General features: G+C 41.4%; 1 protein-coding gene across 1 annotated transcript; it reads right to left on the bottom strand.

The window, feature by feature from the left end:
- Positions 1-1294: 1294 nt before the first annotated feature.
- On the bottom strand, positions 1295-20659 carry LOC124595891 (glutathione S-transferase 1-like). The gene is made up of 6 exons (XM_047134799.1): positions 20597-20659; positions 13063-13214; positions 8370-8428; positions 7014-7152; positions 3326-3487; positions 1295-1464 (listed from the first exon to the last, which is right to left on the bottom strand). Exons 2-6 carry the CDS (start codon positions 13204-13206, stop codon positions 1324-1326), a joined length of 645 nt encoding a protein of 214 aa, XP_046990755.1. The 5' UTR covers positions 13207-13214; positions 20597-20659; the 3' UTR covers positions 1295-1323.
- Positions 20660-21297: the final 638 nt, after the last annotated feature.

Genomic DNA, 21297 nt, shown 5'->3' with positions numbered 1-21297 from the left:
ATTTGATAATTAGCACTGCCATTGCCGTTATTAGGGAATCGGCGGGTACATGTCTCACTTTGGAAAGAAGCAACGACAACTGTAATACAATCGCATCAACAACCACGCCGTATAATACAATTACATTGTAGCTTCGATCGTCCTGGCTTCTATTTCTAGCCACGAACACTGCGATTCTGAACTTGAGCCACTACTGGCTTGAACCAGCTGTTGACAAACGAGCCGTCAACATTATGTGCACAGTCACCTATTCAGATCCATAGTGCTGCTACGTGTACAAAACATGCGCTATCTTGTACGGAGAGTAACATCTGTATGACTTACGATTGTCAAAGATCAGAACCAGTTTTACAAGTGGCACATTTGTTTCTTTTGAATTATACGACATTTCTATAGTGGAAATTAATCCCTCATTAGTGAAACTTGGATTTTGTTTTGTAACTTTACGTAGGGCCGTAATACAGAAATACCTGTAGTGCAGTTTATCGTTCTGTACGTCACTATGCTTTATTTCCTATGTTCTGATATTTTAACTAATAGTATGTTACCTATCAGTTGCAGGAGAACTTATAGTGCTCTGCTTCTGCCCTAGTGCCTAAATATCGTGCGCAGAGGGATATTCCTTAGATCAGCGGGACGTAAAGAGTTGTTTCAAGCTTAATTAAGTTTTAGTGTATTGGAAACTAACGGTTTTCATGCGAGCAGATCAAGCGATATTTTACAAGGAAACATCGATATGTTTCCGCTCTTAATGATTCTGTAAGCAAAGTATTTCACCATAGTTACGCTTCGTGTTGTCGAAGAACGCTTTGAAGGCGCTAGGGATGACAGATTACCGAACAATAGTGAATGTGTAACAGAAGTAGTGATGTGACATACTTCGATCGTAGGAACACATGAAACAACATGCCTTTTACTATCTACCGTACTTAGTTTTGAGTATATATCTTTCTATTACCCAGATGTTCAACATTGTTAAAAACATTGTGGCAAAGGCTAACAAGAATGGAGCAGTAAACAGAGACCAGTATCGAATATCAAGTAGAGACAAGCACTTCAGCCCTTCGTTGTAGTAAATATATGGAATTATTACAATGATGAGAGAGAACTCTGTCAGGCGGGAATGTATTTATCTTTAATAGCACAAATAACTTGTCACACGCGTTTTGAACATTCCCTTAGATGACAGAAACATGGAGAGGATGAGGGTCACAATTTGGATCTAATGACGCGTGTTAATAAAATAATGACTTTATTTGATTACAAGTCTTGACACTTTTACTATTTTCACACATATACAATACGAGTACATATTAAATGCATTTACTTCTGCATCATTTTCTTCAGGGCTTCATGATATTCTTTGACGATCTTCCCGTATACTGGGTGAGAACTTTCCACACGTGGAAGCCATTGCTTAACGTTAGGTTGCTTCGTAGCATCAACTCCACTCTTTGGGTTTAACTGAAAAAGAGGTACCGATATCGTACATTAAATAGTTGGTGAATATAATCTTATGTGTTGTATAAATTAGCTACTTTTGGTTTCTGCGTTTTCACACGTTATATCTAATGGTGTCAGTCCGCCTTCCCAGATGATTTAGTTCAACAAATTTCAGTATAAAGGCAAAGGTCCCGAGTTCGAGTCTCGGTCCGGCACACAGTTTTAATCTACCAGGAAGTTTCATATCAGCGCACACTTCGCTACAGAGTGAAAATCTCATTCTGGAAACACCCCCCAGACTTTGGCTAAGCCATGTCTCCGCAATATCCTTTCTATCAGGAGTGCTAGTTCTGCAAGGTTCGCAGGAGAGTTTCTGTAAATTTTGGAAGGTAGGAGACGAGGTACTGGCAGAAGTAAAGTTGCGAGGACGGGGAGTGAGTCGTGCTTGGGTAACTCAGTTGGTAGAGCACTTGCCCGCCTAAGGCAAAGGTCCCGAGTTCGAGTCTCGGTCCGGCACACAGTTTTAATCTGCCAGGAAGTTTCAGATTCCAAAATGGCTCTGAGCACTATGGGACTCAACTGCTGAGGTCATTAGTCCCCTAGAACTTAGAACTAGTTAAACCTAACTAACCTAAGGACATCACAAACATCCATGCCCGAGGCAGGATTCGAACCTGCGACCGTAGCGGTCTTGCGGTTCCAGACTGCAGCGCCTTTAACCGCACGGCCACTTCGGCCGGCTTCAGATTTCAACATAATACTTCAGCCTCTATAAGTACGTGTTGGGAAAGTTAATTATTTTTTAACTGGTAACGGTAAGGAGAGCCACATATAATGTAATACACTGCCCGAGGGAACATAAAATATCTTTTACTGGCTTAACGTCCGCTGCAGACTGTATGGTCTGCACAGATTTTTGTTGTTTTTCTTCAATCGAAGTTACATGTTGTTTACAAATTGCAACAACATCTAAACTATTCATGCTAATTAAGGCCATGGAAGCATTGTCGTTTTCGAATATACTTCCGACCAAAACGAAATTCTGGTAGCTGGTGTCGGAGATCTTTGTTAATTCATCCTTTTGACTTCTTGTGGTGACATATCCATAGAAACTTTCATTCCTGTCACTTATTTTCTAATTTCCTAAGACGTCAAACACCAAATACGGTAAATTTAGCTTAGCTTTAGATATATTTTAAATATACCGGTAACGAAATATTTTCATGAACACTTTCATCCCCTGTTCACCCGCATTAGAGATTTAATTTAGAAAAAAAATTCATTCTCAAATATTTCCATAAATTTTTTATCCCTTGGGAGTAGAATTTCCAAAAACATTGAAACGCTTACGTGTCTGTTACTAACTGAGAAGTCGAAAACGTATTTTCATACATATAGCTTTAAAAATGCTTTAGTAGTTGTTTAATAATAATTATCACCAACTATTTCATCCCCAAAGGGGCTAAATTTACAAAAATGCTGAAATATGTATTTCTTCGTTTTTGACCGTGAAACCAAATACCAATTTTCGTAGTTCGAGATTAAAAAATGCTTTCATAGAGTCATATTTTCAAAATCCTTTGGTTCCCTATTTCACGTTCTTAGACGCGGAATTTCGCAAAATCCTTTCTTAAATGATCCCTACAGTATAATATTAACACTCTCTCCAGATTTCAAGTTTCTAGCAGCAGCTTTTGGGCTGGGTGAGGATGAGTCAGTCAGTCTTTTGTGTATAGAGTGTGTTGTAATAAGAAAAATAAAAATGGAATAAATGTTTCAAGTAAGTGAGCAAAATAAGCTTTTCTACATCACAATTGACAAGTTTTTGACTACATCACATTTTCTCAACTTTATAATTGTAAATCTGACAACTTCACATTACCTCCAATGCCAACAGACTATTAGCGACGGCGTAGTCAGCAATAGTAACCTTATCTCCTGCCAGAAACTGTTTGCTGTCCAACATTCGGTTCAAAGTTTCCAGACCGTCGTTCGCTTTCTCAATGCTGCTGGGTTCCACTTCTTTGCCTTGAAATACTGGCATCTGTAGACATGAAATTAAAATCAATGGAAACGTCAGTAAGTGCTACGAACTAGTAAGAAGTTGGAATACAAAATTGCAACCCATCGAAAGCATGGCTCTATACACTCCAAATCACAATTTTGTGTCGTGGGCTAAAAGATGATATGCTATACACAAGGCCCACTTATCTTCACACCATTAAATAAACATACGGCACAGATTAAAATTATAGTATACACATTACATTAAAATCCTAAAATCTATCAAATGATGACTCAGTCGAAACTAGCTTCACAAAATATTGGCAGCAGTGTGGTGTTTGATACATAACAATATTATTTATACAAGTTGTGGAATATAATTTGAAAAAAAAACTTTCATTAAATGAGTTTCATTGCTTTGTGCATTCTCCTTCAGTTGATTATGCCGATCGTTCCTCCTTTTGATGTCTCAACTCCTCCTCCGTCACTGACAAGGTTGTGATCTCTTATACACCATATTTCTTCGGCGATCATTGCTGATGGTCTCTATCAAGTATCTAAGGTCGAACTAAGATCGATACCGTGGCCCAGGATGTTTCGATTAGCAGTCAAATAAAGCCTTGCCGCTCTCTCGTCATTGTCGGCTTCTTCGCCATTCTAATCAACTCGGAAACAAAATTGTGTTCTAAGGAATATGTCTTCTTCCACTACATCGACCGTAACTTGGAGCACTTAAAAATGAACTCTGACGAAAACTCGCTGTAGGTCTCTTCTTCGTCCACGAATAAGGATGTAAGGATAGTTAAAAAATGTGGATCAGTCCATGATGGAACAGAAACATCATACAAAACCTTTAAGTAAAAGGAAGAGAAGTTATAAAAATAAAATTAAAATTCTTATTGATGGGTCCTCTTCCGTGACAAAAGTTAAGAAATTATTCTGAGAAACTTTATGTGCAGTCTCTCTGACAGTCCTATTGGCAGATATTTTTGTAAGGTGACACTATATTTGTCATGCAACTGACATTTCAGTATCCAACTGTTCTCAAAGTGATAGCCCTGGTAGTCCTACTTAAAAGGGTGTATTATGTTCAGCTTTTAGTAGAGGTAGAATCCTACCAACCAACTGCATCTTCATGTTTTGCGCTTGGATATAACTAACTTCCAGTCTAGTTGTAGCACGGTCGTGATCCCAGTGTCCTGAGGGGAGTCGCCCTTGCTGTCATTGCAAATTTCTTCATCATTCCTAGAGGTTTCGGGCTTAAATTCCGAGGATGTAGACCTCTTGCCACCACATTCCGGCTGACAAGCATTCAGTCATCTTCAGGTGAGTTTTCCATTGGAGAGTGCCTGTACACGTCCCTGACGTTGTACCAAAAACTAGCTAGGCGGCTCATCCGCAACTCGTCATCCAGTTGCATGCCCGAATATTTATTACGGCGGGTAGGCCTTAAGACTGTATGTACACATCGCGAGAAATGCATGCTATAACATAAATGCATATGTTAGCCAAGCCTGCAAGTTTCACTGTTGTATTTGACCACGAACGGCACTACTGAAATGTCCTCAACACTTTGCAAGTGTCAGCCACAGTCAGAACAATGTTCTATGCAGTTGTGAGTGCATTACGTCGGAGCCAAGTGAATTCGAACCGAGTAAATTTTTGGTGGTCGTATAGTCAGTGCTTTCGTAACCAAGATAGCTCAAGTATTCAGTGTTTCCAAGGGAATCATATCGACGATTTCTATTGCGTACAGGGAAGGCGGAAAACAATCTTCGCCAAGTCACAGTTCTGACGAAAGTGTGTATTAGGTGATCGTGGCGGGAGGTCATTGAAGCGGATTGTGAGGAAAAATAAGAGCACGACAGCTGCAAAAATCGCTGCATAACTGAATTTGCACTCACGAATCCTCTCAACACCAAATAAACTCGAAGGTCTGCTCCAAAGCAGAGAGCTCAAGGGCGAGTTGGAATTCCAAAACCGCTCATCAGTGATAGAAATGCCCGTAACAGGAAAACGTGTAGCCGAAGTCATAGATCTTGCAGTACTGAGCAGTGGAAGAATGTCATTTGGTCGGATGAGTCCCGTTGCACACTGTGTCCAACTTCTGGCCGAGTTTACGTCCCAAGAGTGAAGCACGATGGGGCTTCGTTGACGACCTGGGCAGCCATACCGCGGTATTCCATGAGCCCCTTGGGTTCTGTGCAAGATCTCATTACTGCCAAGTATTATGTGACAATTTTGGCTGATCAGGTCTACTATGGTATAGTGTTTGTTCCCTAATGGTGAAGCTGTGTCCCAAGACTGGCAGGGCCGCTGTACAGACAGCTCGCATCGCCCAGGACTGAGGATGAACTGTTGCAGCTGCCCTGGCCGCTACAGTCACCAGATCTGAATATTATTGAGCCTTTGTGATCTTCTTTGAAGAGAAGGGTGCGTGATCGCTATACACCTCCATCATTGTTACCTAAGCTCGCCACTATTTTGCAGGGAGAATGGTATACGATTCCACTGGAATTTGAAAACCATACGGAACCTATATTTATCGATTCCAAGACGACTGGAAGTTGTTTTGAATGCCAGCTGTTTTCCTACACCATATTAGGCAGGGTAATGTGTGTTTGGGGGTTCCATGTTTTCATCCACCTACCTTAGATTCTTCACACAAAATTTGTGGGAAATAGTTGCAAGGGTTACAAAATGACCTCGACATCAGTTTTAGTTTAAATTTTCTTTCAGTTTCTGGTAATGTTTCCTAGACTATGGCATAACATATAGCTCTGATGTTTGAAGTCAATACCGAAGCGCGAATGTTTTTCCGGACTTGTGTCCCAGTTATTCGTAGATGGTTGACGGATATGGGGAGCCTGGGATTGTTCATTATTAGGCACTGATATTTTAAGTCTATGATTTGAGGATTTGTTCACCGACATTACTCATCTCCAGACAGTAATTTTTAATCTAATCTCGTTCACGGTTACTCTGGGGTTAGTGCTGATAATTAGAGACTTACAGTTAGTGGCAGCTGGGAGTCATGTGTTCCTTTGCCTTATGAAGTCTTCTGTAACAAATACAAAAGGTGAGGAGTCACTGATACTTGCACATTCCAAAGACCCGTATGTCGTCGGACGTGATCAAGGACATTCCGATTATAAACGTCCCGATACCCACTCGTGTGCTCAATATACTGGTGTACAAGCGAGCTGGTTAGCATCTTCAAGCGGACATTGGTGAGTGAAGAGGCTTCTCATTGAAACGCTATGTGGCTATCTTGACGAGTAGCCGTAAAGGAAGCTAACCTTATCGGCATAAACCTTAACATCAAACGGTTTGTTCCAACTGCGGCTTTCTCGCAAGCAGAATTAAAACATTCAGAGAGGTAAAACCAGAATGAAAATGTAAACCATATCACAGAGAATATAAAAATGCTGCAGTTTCTGACAGAGAGGAAGCCATATGAAAATCACGATCTGTTTATCGATGTTCAGTAAGTCCTTGCCCTATCGAAAGAATGTAACGATATATAAGAGAATCCACTTTAGGAAGCTTAATGACGTAATACTTACGAAAACATTCAAAATTCTGTTGAACAAGTCTTGATCAAAAAATAACCTCTGGTCGACGAGAACACGTTTGTTTACATCCTTCGGGTACAGAGAATCATCCTTCGCATACTTCGAGATGAGGTACATCACAATGGCACGGCTGTTAACAAGGCACGAAAACATTAGTGACATACAAGCTCAGACATATCACTGTACATTCTGACACATTGTGAGATCGTTACTATAGGTTTGTGGATACCTACTGAGAGCTTTAACTGAAACGTTTTCTGATGGGCTTCCTGAAAGCCCAGACTGTATTGAAACTTGTTTCTGCAGAAAGATTTGGCCTGATAGCAGTGTTCGACTACAGAAAATGCAGCAACAGTTACTATGCCATGACGACAGCAAACGATGTTGCAACCAACTGACGCAGATAAATGTACTGCGGCCATTTGATTATTTCTTGCCTCACTTGGAAACCAGTGGTAGTGTCACACAATAAAATTATTTCAACGTTACATTTACTTAGTTTCTGGTAATTGATCTACTAGTTGCGCAATCTTGTTCACGATATCTAAGATTTACAAATGACAACGTAAAATTTCGTTACTGCGTAAAACTATAATCATAATATTATAAACGTGCTTCGGTTTTAGTGCTGAAATTAGCTCATGGAACTCATTGTCATCAGAATAGTGAGATTACCGTCATCTAGACAATTGCACAAGTGTACAAATTCATTGTTTAAGCTAACTTTAATTTACTCAAATTTAATTTAATGTTAACATTTAATACAGGCGGCATCTCCAATTTTCCTTTAGTTGTTTCAGTTGAAATGAACATAGTTGTTTTTTTTTTTTTTTTTTTTTTTTGCAGAGCAGAACGAAACTTAAGTTGAGATACAAACTTGCTTCATTTATTGTCTCCTATCTTTCCACCAAGGGCATAGTGTATTTTGCATATAACGCTCTCCTTTTTGATAACTTGGAAAAATATACTAAGCACATTGCTAGATTTCCAGAATTATTAAAACCAAAGAGCTACTACCTACTCCATCAATTTTCCGATACAGTTTTCATTTTATCATGTTCTAGTACGTAACTGTAGTTTACTCTCTGATAGCCCGAAAATAACTCAGATAAATGTCGCAGTCTGTAACAGCGACAGGTGATTCCTTGCAATGTACTTACCAGACTGTCTCTAACATGGCTACTGAAATGATAAATAATATCTCGTTTTGGAATTCAGCAATAACTTTCCATCAATACCTGTTTCGTTTCAGTAATTGTGCTTACATTTTTACTGCATCTGAATCAGTCATTAGATAATGGTGAGTAGAGATCTGATGCTTACTTGTAACTCATAATTAATGCTTACCTTTCACTAATGTACAGGTCATTATCTACCAATACAGGAACTGTGTGTTGGGGATTTTTCTGGAAAGATCGAGAAAATGTAACAAATTAAAGATGTTTTCAGTGTTAGTGTTAGTAGTACCTAAAACAATAAAGAGATGGAAATTTGAACGAAGAAAGTTAGCTGTCAGTTTAGCTAGTCATATAATATTCTTATTAGTCATAATTTCAAAATATGAAAACAAGTTAAATGTTTAAATACAAAAATAACAACCTCCTATTTTCCTATACATTCCAAACAGCGTGACTTTCATTAATGATTAGAACTTTATTTTGATCTACAAACGCTACCACATACATTTACTTCTTTGCTCGTATTTCGATCATTTGATACAATATATGGATGTATGAAAGACGAACGAAATTAGAGGTAACTTCTTGTTACCTTATCTCCATGAAGTTCATGGGCAGCGAGTGGCTGGGAGGCCGTGAATACCTACATATATGTGAAGTCACCACTGTCAGGATTATATGGTGTGGTAAACAACGTGCATGCCTCGTTTGTCATCGGCTGACTGTGATTGTAACAGGAAATATATGTGTTACTGAGCAACAATTCCCTCAATAACTCACTGCCACTGAAAAACAAAAATTCAAGCAAGAGGCATATCCCCAATATGGATTGTTCACCTCATACTTTGTATACCTGCTAATTACTAAGCACAGCGTTCATCACAGGCGTAGAATCATCAACACTGGACGCTAGAACATAAGAAAGGTCTGCTAGAAAAATGAATTACTTGTTGGTACATGGTGATGGTGAGTTAGAAGCTAAGCCAGGGTGAGCGAGCTCTCTAGCATCTCAGATGGAGGACTGGTTATATAGAATCAAATGTCAAAAGAGATGTTTCAGGCCTGGAGTCAGTCAGATATGTGTTACACATTTCAAAATGTTATTCGTTATTCTTTTCTCTTGCATAATATTTGAAAAGGTAATACATGGTGCCAACACTGCAGAATTGTGGTCAGTAATATTGAATAAGAGGGACGGGAGAACGAAGCTAGGTTCAAGAACATATATCTCAAATTTTTTAGAACGACAGTTTGCGGCAGTTAAGAGAAATGAGTATTTAGATGAACTCTTCTTGATTATTTAAAATGAGCTTGTATCACGTCTTGAATTCAACGAAAATTGTTTTCAAAATGTCTTTCTTTTGTCTATATGCATGGAGAGCTAACAGTGACCCTGACCAAATTTATTACGGTGAAAGCAAATCAGTTTTCGGGTAATGCATTTCTACAGTTAAAGAAAATTCCAGTTGGACACTATGATTGTACAGAAAAGTCGATCTCGTTTATTTCTTCCTGCAATGTTGGATATCACTAACACTGATATATTCATAACTGGAACTAGTGAAAGAGCCAGATTAAGTTTCAGATGATTTCTCCGATGAAAACGGTGTAATATTTTAAATAATCTTCTTATCGTCAGGATGGCACTACTATAATCTGGAGAGGTTCAGCGATATTGACATCTTTTACAAACGTCTAACTATTTACATTAACAATGCTACTACTCCATAAATGTCGGTTTAGCGGATAGAGAGTACGTACTATGTTCCCTGCAGACAGTGAGAGCTGTTAATTTCATTACTCATAAGATGGGTATGACTAATCGAAACGGGTACTAATGCTGTCAGATCGCGAGCACCACTCAGAAAATCTTGGAGATGATTCAGGGACGTTTCCTGAGTTTGTTATAAGGCCCCCGTGGTATCCGATGCATGGTTACAGAGTAATAGTGTAATTATTATTTCTCCGATTTGTTTTCCAAATATCCATTGTTTCAGTAGAAACACATTTTCCCGACCAATTTCGGTTGGAAAAATCAGAAATTATTAATGATTAATTTGTGGTAAGGTATTATGGGACCAAACTGCTGAGGTCATCGATCCCTAAGCTTACGTACTATTTAATCTAACTGAAACTAACTTACGGTAAGCACGACACACACACCCATGCCCGAGGGAGGACTCGAACCTTCAACGGGGGACTCGAAGCTTCAACGCTCTAGACCGCACGGCTACACCGCGCGGCCAGAATTCATTGTGGGACACCGTGGAATATTCACACTTCAGCCACTATAATTCCATGAAGTTCCGACAGTGGCGGCACTATACGTGGCCTTCAGAATGAGGTCTCTAACCAAGGTGCTTTCCAAGCAGACAGCTCTCACTGAGTTACATTTTATAATGCTTTCTAACTAACTACATGAAACGTGAAATGATGCACTCATTACTTAGGGGGACAGATGCAGACGGTCACTTGCAATGCGTTTACAAAGCTATATTTTGTGAAGGCTGCACAGTATGAGGTGCTGGTTGGTCGCGAACCAGATAGTTGACACTGCTGTATTCACCTTTTTTTAATGATGTTACGAGGGGCCTTCAGTATGTAATGCAACACTTTTTTTGGCTAGCTTCGGTTGAAAAACTCCGGAATTTGTTGTGGGACATCGATGAATATTTTCGCTTTCGCTTCAGCATAGGCTTCAAAATGGCATCTGTAAAGTAGGTGCGTTCTAAGTAGACAGCTATCACTGAATTTCTTTTGATGCGAAAGCAGACCATCGCAGATATTAATCGATGCTTGCAGAATGTCTACGACGACCCGCCACCCCAAGCCACATGGGTCCCTCCTGTTTCCGGCGCAACGGCCAGAACTCGTGCCATCAGATCCTTCTCTGTCTCTACAGGAGTCTCGAAAAGTACGACCCCACAAGAAATAATTCACATTACACTGTCTACCCCATTACACACCAGGAAAAGAAACTCTGAGAGTTTTCTCTTTCCCTCAGCAGACGTGGATGTGTTACACATCTGAACTGAAACAGTCGTAGTCCGGAAATGGAACATTTGTTTGTTTGTGACAGGAACTTCCGAACACTCTGTGTATGACGATGCGGTAGGAATAAGTGAAGTGACAGTAGTAGCTGTTTCACTTCAAACAAGTACGTACTGAGGTTTTTATCCTGAAGGTTGGTTTCAAAATAAAATCCCTAGTGCTTTGTCTTGTTGGAGGTGGTATGCCCTTGGCATCGTCCAACCACTGAATCGACTTACCCATAGATTAAAAGGGGAACGTACTTTCTGACATTGCAGCTGGCCGGTGTGGCCGAGGGGTTCTAGGCGCTTCAGTCTGGAATCGCGTGACCGCTACAGTCGCAGGTTCGAATCCTGCCTCGGGCATGGATGTGTGTGATGTCCTTACGTTAGTTAGGTTTAAGTAGTTCTAAGTTCTAGGGGACTGATGACCTCAGATGTTGAGTCCCACAGTGCTCAGAGCCACTTGAAACTTTTTTGTTTCACTCCGGAGCACGCCGCACTTTCCTATTTTTCACGGATAATGAGATCGATCCCGCCACAGAAAAATCGACGTTTTCGAGTGAAACAGATCGCAGTGCATGCGACTGACGTCGCTTGTAGTGACTCACCTGGTGCCGTTACTTCGAGGCCAAAATGCCTTTATAAGCAGGGGGCAAGAGCTCCATTGACATTGTGTTTGCTAAGCGAAGACTGTTGAAGTTCTCTCATGACGCACTTGAACGTGGCTGTCTCTAATGGTTTCGGCTACAGATTGCTATACGGACTTTTACTTGCAATGCCCGATACTGACTTTGTGAGGATTCACGGAGTTTCCGGTTCTATTCTTCCACAACGAATTTCGCTCGCTGCCCCGCACCCATCGCGTTCAAGTGTTCTCAATTTGATCGTTGTTCTCTGTCTGTTTAAAGTGTGAATTAATAATAGCTGTGCACATTGGTACACATGAACCGAACTTACGCTTACAAAATCTACAAATCACTGCCAGATGTGATAGAAGCGAAAAATAATGGGAAAACGTTCTTGCGTCATCTCAGCATTGCCACGGACACATTTGAATATTTAGTGTAACATGTGCCCACTTAACCACCGAAACATTCTGTTATTACTCACTATTACAATGGTGATGGCGTGATTTGTCTACTTTCAGCACAGTCAGTAAGTGCATCTATTGAGTTCTGCTTTTCTGGCTGAAAAACTTGAATGTCATTAAAATGCAAACCACGTGATCTTCCACCATCTGAACGCGATTAGAATACACCAAAACCAAATTCTATTGATTGGCGACTCCATGTTGTCTTGTGCACTACGACCAGATAACAGGTATACTTGAAAAAAGAGACAGCATTGGTCGTATATTTTTTACTATTGCAAAATCGATTTGAGTGACCATCTTCACTATATAGCACTGAAGATGGTCACTCAGTGACAGAAAATCGATTTTGCAATAGTAAAAAATATACGACCAATGCTGTCTCTTTTTTCAAAAACCAAATTCCTCTGATGATCCCACTTAGAGAAGACCGCTGGTGTCAAAGCTAACGATAGTTTACGAGCATTTTCTCATCTAAAGCATACGAGTGAAGAGAGGCAGCTGTGAGTCATCGGAATCCTATATTGGGAGACCATGCAGAGAGATGTTTTCCATTAATTCCCTACACAACTAAACCGAATGCCTGGATGTTTCCCATGAAATTTCTTTCCCTCATCGGAAGCAATTTAAATAGTTTTCTTCCATATAAACTATCATCTTCGAACTTTTGTGAAAGCATATTCTTGCGCTCAATAAATAATGACTTAGGTAACTTAGGTAAACAGTAACACACAGTTTACCTTCAACATTTCAGGCGTCTTCAAGTCCTTATAGAGATCCTTTACATCCTCTATTTTTAGATCAACACCGATGATACCGGCGACCAGTCGTACCAGACGGCATGGAGGGCTCAAGGGATGGTTGTAAAGAATCAGCGGTGCCATTTTGCTTTCTGAAAAATAAGTTGAACAATAAAAGATTAACTTTCGCAAAAACAGCCCCATCTCCACAGCACATTGTCACTTGGCGCATTGTGCAGTAAACAGGAGAATACAAGTAAGTTTTCTGAGCTTAACGATTTTGTTAAGAAAATACGAAACACACGAATAAATGTAAATAAATGGCTCTGAGCACTATGGGACTTAACTTCTGAGGTCATCAGTCCCCTAGAACGTAGAACTACTTAAACCTAACTAACCGAAGGACATCACACACATCCATGCCCGAGGCAGGATTCGAACCTGCGACCGTAGATGTCGCGCGGTTCCAGACTGTAGCGCCTAGAACCGCTCTGCCACCTCGGCCGGCCGAGTAAAGCTTATTTTGAATTAGCGTTATAATAAGCCGGTGATTGTGGATACATTTTCAGTTTGGTTTACGTCACATTGTCACCAGTCTGATAGCCTGTAACAAAAGTATTTCCCAAGTACTCGTATTAATTCCAGAATGATGAAACTTACAGTTCCTCAGCTGTTTTCTCATTACAGGTTGTAGTTATATGTATGGAGGAACGGAGGGCTCAGCTACCCACGTTTAAAGGCGTTACTCAGCTGTTTTCTCATTACAGGTTGTAGTTATATGTATGGAGGAACGGAGGGCTCAGCTACCCACGTTTAAAGGCATTACTAGATAAAGGAAAGTATTTAACGGCGCATCTAATGAGGACAACTAATGACGTTCCTTGAACCTCTAAGACTTGCGTGCTTGTGACAAGCACATTCTTTCGCAGCATAGCAGAGAGTACTCGGAAGAAATGCAAAGACTATTTGCAGAAATAGAATTACGGTTACTAACACTCCCGTCTTTGAATTCTAATCAACACCAGCGCCGACAGAAAAGCTTTTTTAACTCAAAGTATTCGAACACTTTTCTATTATAATTTTTTCCTTAAAATTTATTATGCTGAGAATGTTGAGTATTAATTGAAGCAGCAAAATTTGTCCCTTGACAGGGAGGTGACATCTTCAGATACGAAAGCGGCTTAGGGCTTATCCGTATGGAGTGTTATAAGACCATTACCGTCCATGATACATACGACATGGTTGATGAGTGGAAGTAAATACTCGTGTGAAGATTCTTGGCATGTTTTAAATGTAACCACTGCCACACACTATCGGGACAAAGATCTGTAGAACAGTCCTTTTCTGCTTACAAAAATGTTTTGAGTGATCAAAGACACAATCTTACTACCGAACATTTGGAACAGTATTTCGTCGTTTATGTTTACAATAGTAAAAAATGTAAAATAAATTGTAAATGATACTTTGGTCAAATATTATTAATTAAAAGTTAATGCTGCTCAAAAAAATTCATATTTAAATAAAATATTACGGAGCTCTTGAGCGTGCCCCTCTCCGTGTGTTGTATCTCGAAGTTGGTTTCGCTGCGACTCACTCGTATGGCATCCGTTTGTTACCGACAACAATAGCAAAGCAGGAACAATTCTTGAAACACGACATGTGCCCCCATTTTGCAAATTTTTAGATAATAATACCAGAAAGGTCCTTCCCAGCTTCTACCAGAAAGTATTCAGAAAATGATATAAGTGTTCTAAATGTACTGATTTCTCGCGCGGCCAGCGCTCTTCCTAGTAATTGATATGCACAGCCTCGACTTTGGGATTACTGCAGGCATTAACCACCATGTTTTTTTTTTTTATTATTTGAACTTGCTTATTTTTCATGCATATTTGCAAGTATATTTTAAGGTTTTTATGATGCATATAATCCAGTTTCTACTGACGAGCCAGAACATTATGACCACCGATCTAATATCGATATAAAACCGTCCAAGCGACAGCAGCGTCGCCTGGCGAGGTATGAGTGTTAGACACTCACGGTGCGTGTATTATCAGTGAGTATGCTGTCTGTATGTAAAATGAGGGCGGCGTGCGGTTCATCTGAATATGACGGAGGGCCGATTTTGATGCTCCGGAGTCTCGGCGGCACAAGCATTTCGGAAACTGCACGACTTGAATGTCCGATGAGTGGTGTTGTGAGCCGGCCGCGGTGGTCTCGCGGTTCTAGGCGCGCAGTCCGGAACCGTGCGACTGCTACGGTCGCGGGTTCGAATCCTGTCGCGGGCATGGATGTGTGTGATGTCCTTAGGTTAGTTAGGTTTAAGTAGTTCTAAGTTCTAGGGGACTGATGACCACAGCAGTTGAGTCCCATAGTGCTCAGAGCCATTTGAAGTGGTGTTACGAGTGTCTTCAACACATGGCAAAACCAAGGTGACACCACGTGGGGTTGGGCGGCCACCACTCATTACATTTGTCGGTCACCACAGGATGGGCAGACTGGTGAAACAAAATAGGCATCAAACTGTGGCGGAACTAACATCAGACATTAGTTAGTGTTGGTCAGAGTAAAAATGTGTCCGAACACACAGAGTACCTAACACTCCTAACAATCAACCTCCGCAACCGATGACCCATGCATGACCCAATGTTAACAGCACACCATCAGCAACTAGAACTGAAATGGGCGTGGTTCCATCGGCGCTGGACGTTGTTGCAGTGGCAGACCGTTGAATGGTATGATGAATCCTGATAGCTTTGGGATTCATTATACCATGCAACGCTCTGCCAAAGCGCCAATAGGAGGACGCGAATCCGTCGTCTTCCAGGGGAACAGTTCCTTGTCACCTTTACGGCTAGACAGAGACAAGCTAATGATGGCTCCATTATGCTGGGGAACTTCCACGTGGGCATCCAGTGGAGCTCGTGCAAGACACCATGACGGCCAAGGAGTATCGGACATTGGTTGCAGATCATGTACGCCCCTTCATGAGGATCATGTTTCCCAACAGAACAGGCATTTTTTCGAGAAGATAATGCGCCATATCACAAGGCCAGGAGTTTGATGGAGTGGTTCAAGGAACACAGTGGACAGTTCCAATTGATGTAAACTCCCCCACCCCACCAAACCCGCCAGATCTTAAACTAATCGAACACATCTGAGATATAACTGAATGTGACGTTAGAACTCGTCGAACTTCCCCGGAATTTATTTGAACACGGTGATTTGTGTGCCTGTATGTGGTGCCAACTCCCTCCAGCGATCTATCAAGACCTCTTTGCTTCCATGCCACGACGTGTGGCCGCTGTTTTCCTTGTCAAAAGTGGACATACCGGCTGTAAAGTAGGTGGTCATAAAGTTCTGGCTGAACTCCTGGATCGATTTCAACCAAACTTGGTACGCATACTACTTAGTATTTACCATCTAGAGAGAAATACTGTGGGCGAAAGAATCAACGACCTCCTAAGGGGGATGTGGTGCTAACATGGAGAGAGAAGGAGTGGGAGAAGATGGACACACACAGAGGGAGTTTGAAGAGATCAGCAGAGAGAGGGGGACATGGATAGAAAGAGGCGAAATAATAATATGGATTTACGTGAGGTGAGGAGAGAATACAGATGTGGAGAGATTGACTTAGAGGGTTCGATGAGGAGATCGACGGAGGGGGAATTAGAAGATTGACAGAGGTGTGAGAAGGAAATCGACAAAGACACAGAGAGGGGAGGAGGAGGAGGTGATAGAGAGGTGGAAAGGTTGTTGTTGTGGTCTTGAGTGCAGGGACTGGTTTGATGCAGCTCTCCATGCTTCTCTATCCTGTACAAGCTTCTTCATCTCCAAGTACTCACTGCAATATACATCCTTCTAAATCTGCTTAGTGTATTCATCTCTTGGTCACCCTCTACAAATTTTACCCTGCATACTGCCCTCTAACACTAACTCGGTAATCTCTTGATGCCTCAGAATATGTCCTACCAATCGATCCCTTCTTCTAGTCGTGCCACACATTCCTCTTCTCCCCAATTCTATTCAGTACCTCCTCATTAGTTACGTGATCTACCCATTTAATCTTCAGCATTCTTCTGTAGCACCACATTTCGAAAGCTTCTACTATCTTCTTGTCTAAACTATTTATCGTAGATGCTTCACTACTATGCATGGCTGCACTGCACACAAATACTTTCAGAAAAGACTTCCTGACACTTAAATCTATACTCGATTTTAACAAATTTCTCTTCTTCCGAAACGCTTTCCTTGCCATTGCCAGTCTACATTTTATATCCTCTCTATTTCGACCATCATCAGTTATTTTGCTCCCCAAATAGCAAAACTCCTTTACTACTTTAAGTATCTCATTTCCTAACCTAATTCCCTCAGCATCACATTCGACTATATTCCATTACACTCGTTTTGCTTATATCCTTCTTTCAAGACACTGTCTATTCCGTTCAGCTGCTCTTCCAGGTCCTTTGCTGTCTCTGACAGGATTACAATGTCATCGGCAAACCTCAAAGTTTTTATTTTTTCTCCATGGATTTTAATTCCTACTCCAAATTGTTCTTTTGTTTCCTTTACTGCTTGCTCAATATATAGATTGAATAATATCGGGGATAGGCTACAACCCTGTCTCACATCCTTCCCAACACTGCTTCCCTTTGATACCCCTCGACTCTTATAACTGCCATCTGGCTTCTGTAAAAATTGTAAATAGCCTTTCGCTCACTATATTTGACCCCTGCCACCTTCAGAATTTGAAAGAGTGTATTCCAGTCAACACTGTCGAACGCCTTCTCAAAGTCTACAAATGCTAGAAACGCACGTTTGCCTTTCCTTAATCTATCTTCTAAGATAAGCCGTAGGCTCAGTGTCGCCTCACGCGTTTCAAAATTTCTACAGAAGCCAAACTGATCTTCCCCGAGCTCGGCTTCTACCAGTTTTTCCATTCGTCTGTAAAGAATCCGTGTTAGTATTTTGCACCCGTAGGTTATTAAACCTATGGTTTGGTAATTTTCACACCTGTCAACGCCTGTTTTCTTTGGGATTGGAATTATTATATTATTCTTGAAGTCTGAGAGTATTTCGCCTGTCTCATACATCTTTCCCACCAGATGGAAAGTTTTGTGATGGCTGGCTCTCCCAACGCTATCAGTAGTTCTAGTGGAATGTTGTCTACTCCCGGGGCCTTGTTTTGACTTAGGTCTTTCAGTGCTCTGTCAAACTCTTCACGCAGTATCATACCTCTCATTTCATCTTCATCTGTGTCCTCGTCCATCTCCATAATAGTAGCCTCAATTACATCGATCTCGCATAGATCCTCCATATACTCCTTCCACCCCTCGGCCTTCCCTTCGTTGCCTAGAACTGGGTTTCCATCTGAAGACTCGATATTCATACAAGCGGTTCTCTTTTCTCCAAAGGTCTCTATAATTTTCCTGTAGGCAGTATCTATCTCACCCCTAGTGATGTATTCCTCTACATCCTCACATCTGTGTCGATCTCATTTTTGAGACTCTTGTATTCCGTTTTGCGTGCTTCATTTACTGCATTTTTATATTTTCTCCTTTCGTCAGTTAAACTCAACGTTTGTCCTGGTACCCAAGGATTTCTACTAGCCCTCGTCTTTTGATGTACTTGCTCCTCTGCAGCCTTCAATATTTCATCTCTCAAAATTGCCCATTCTTGTTCTACTAAATTTTTTTCCCCGTTCTTGTCAATCGTTTCCAAATGCTCTCTCAGAAACTCTCTACAACCTCTGGTTCTTTCAGTTTATCCATGTCCCTTCTCCTTAAAATCCCGCCTTTTTGCAATTTCTTCACTTTTGATCTACAGTTCATAACTAATAGATTGTGGTCAGAGTCCACATCTGCCCCTGGAAATGTCTTACAATGTGAAAACTGGTTCCTAAATCTCTGTCTTAAGGTTATATCTATTAAAATTTCGCGCCTACAGTATAATAGTGACGCTAGTAGTGCAAATCAGACGAGGTTGCAAATCACGGTTGCTTTAAATACAGACTGTTGGTCGTGGTTAGTTGATGTTAGTCAGGATGTCTTTAACGCAACAAAGAAGCAGTTATCAACACCTTACCGCGTTTAAACGAGGTCTCGTAATAGGGCTACTAAAAGCTGAATGTTTCTTCTGAGTTATTACAGAAAGGCTTGACATGAATGTAGCCACTGCACAAGATTGACGGCAGCCGTCATTAGGAGACCGTATGTTTGGAAGAAGACCGGGCCATGGCGCGCTACGATTGTATTCGGCGTATGGCTCTGGGTCATCGTACTGCATCTGCGGCACCAATTTTAGCAGTAGTTGTCATCACAGTGACTCAACGAACTGATGCAAAAAGGGTACTTCAAGGACACCTCGGATCTAGTGGCTCTGTAGCGTGCACTCCACTTGTCCCAAAAACCACCGCCATTTGCGACTTCAGTAGTGTCTAGGGCGAGCTCATTGGCTGGCAGCGTGGAGGTCTGTTGCGTTTTCTGATGAAAGCTGGTTCTGCCTCGGTGCCAGTGATGGCTGTGTGTGTTGGCTGGAAGAAGGACAGTAGAGGGCCTGCAACCAACCCGTCTGTGTGTTAGATACGCTGGACCTGCACCTGCTGTTACGTTCTGGGGTGCGATTTCGTATGACATGAGGAGCACTCTCGTGGTTATCCCACTCACGCTGACTGCAAGTCATTCGCCTTGTTGGGCCGCTATTCATGAACAACATTCCAGGGGGTGTACTCCAACAGGATAACGCTCGCCCACATACCGCTTTTGTAACCCAAAATGGTCTGCAGAGTGCCGACATGTTGCTTTGGCGTGCTCGATTACGTGATTCGTCTCCAATTGAGCCCATGGGACATTATCGGACGACAACTCCGGCGTCATCCACAAACGGCATTAACTGTGTCCCCTTATTGGCCGACAAGTACAACAGTCTTGGCTCTGCATCCTACAGACTGACTTTCGGTACTTGTACAGCGCGATGCTGCACGTTAGCATGCTTACATTCAACATTTTGGTGGCAACGCTGGTTATTAATGTACCAGCATTTCACATTTACAATGGCATATTTCACGCTTGTATTAATCTGTAATCTCGTAATGTTAATGACTTATATAACCCATCTAGACAATTGTATTTCCGAAATTTCGTTACTCTACGTTATTTAGTTTTTCCTGTTGCGACAGTATACATAACAGGGCAATTCCGCATGCTGAGCTAGTGTCTTATATAAAAGATTTAATTGGCTTTTATGACCTCTTGAAAACCAAGCGAGGTGGCGCTGTGGGTAGCACACTGGACTCGCATTCGAGAGGACAATGGTTCAGTCCTACGTCCTGATTTAGGTTTTTTCGTGATATCCTAAATCGCTCCAGGCAAATGCCGGGATGGTTCCTTTGAAAAGGCACGGCCGACTTTCTTCCCTCATCCGATGAGACCGATGACCTCACTGTTTGGTCACCTCCCCCAAACAACCCAACCACTCTTAAAACATGTAATTATTTATGTGATACAGCTAGAAAAATCAGTGTCGGCACACTACATACCAGGTGTGGCGTCTGGCTGCGATGAGGTGAGCGTAGGGCTGCTTGGCTTGGAGTCTGTATGTGGATGGGAGGCTACCGCCTGCCTTAATAGCGGTGAAAGTGCAGCGTCACGGTGACTACAGCTGCAAGTGGACTGACGCGATAAGGAGACAGATACTGGCGAATCATACTGACTCACTTCACGTTTAGTTTCCCCACTAACTGGAACATTTTCGTTATGAACACGGATGTGAGACAGTGAATCATTTAGTCCGCCGTTTATCACTCATCAGCCTTTCAACTTTTTTGATGCTGACCTCATGTCTTCACCTATACACTCACACCTTGCAACACTGCTAACTTGTTTTAGATTTTGTAATCATCGCCTGGTGCTATATAACTTTGCTTCTACACTTCCTTTCACAACCAGTTACGCTATTACTGTAGATTACTATGCACTGGCTTAGCCATTATCTGCAGCAGATTTATGTACTACATATCGGTTTATAATTAATAGAATTGACTTTTCCACCTACAAAGCAGATAAATTTAATGCAGATGCGTTTCACCTTTCTTCTAAAGAGAATTTTAGCGTTCTTCTAAGCAATGCGCCATTTTCATCACATGAAATTAATTATACCTTTTAAAATCTCTTGTGTTCATTCTTACGACTTTCCTGCATAGTATAAGTAGACCTGTGGTCACATGGAGAACGTCAGAAT

The sequence above is a fragment of the Schistocerca americana genome, chromosome 2, assembly GCF_021461395.2.
Source record: "Schistocerca americana isolate TAMUIC-IGC-003095 chromosome 2, iqSchAmer2.1, whole genome shotgun sequence".
Classification (NCBI taxonomy): Eukaryota; Metazoa; Arthropoda; class Insecta; order Orthoptera; family Acrididae; genus Schistocerca; species Schistocerca americana.
This window is presented reverse-complemented; position numbering and strand designations above follow the sequence as displayed.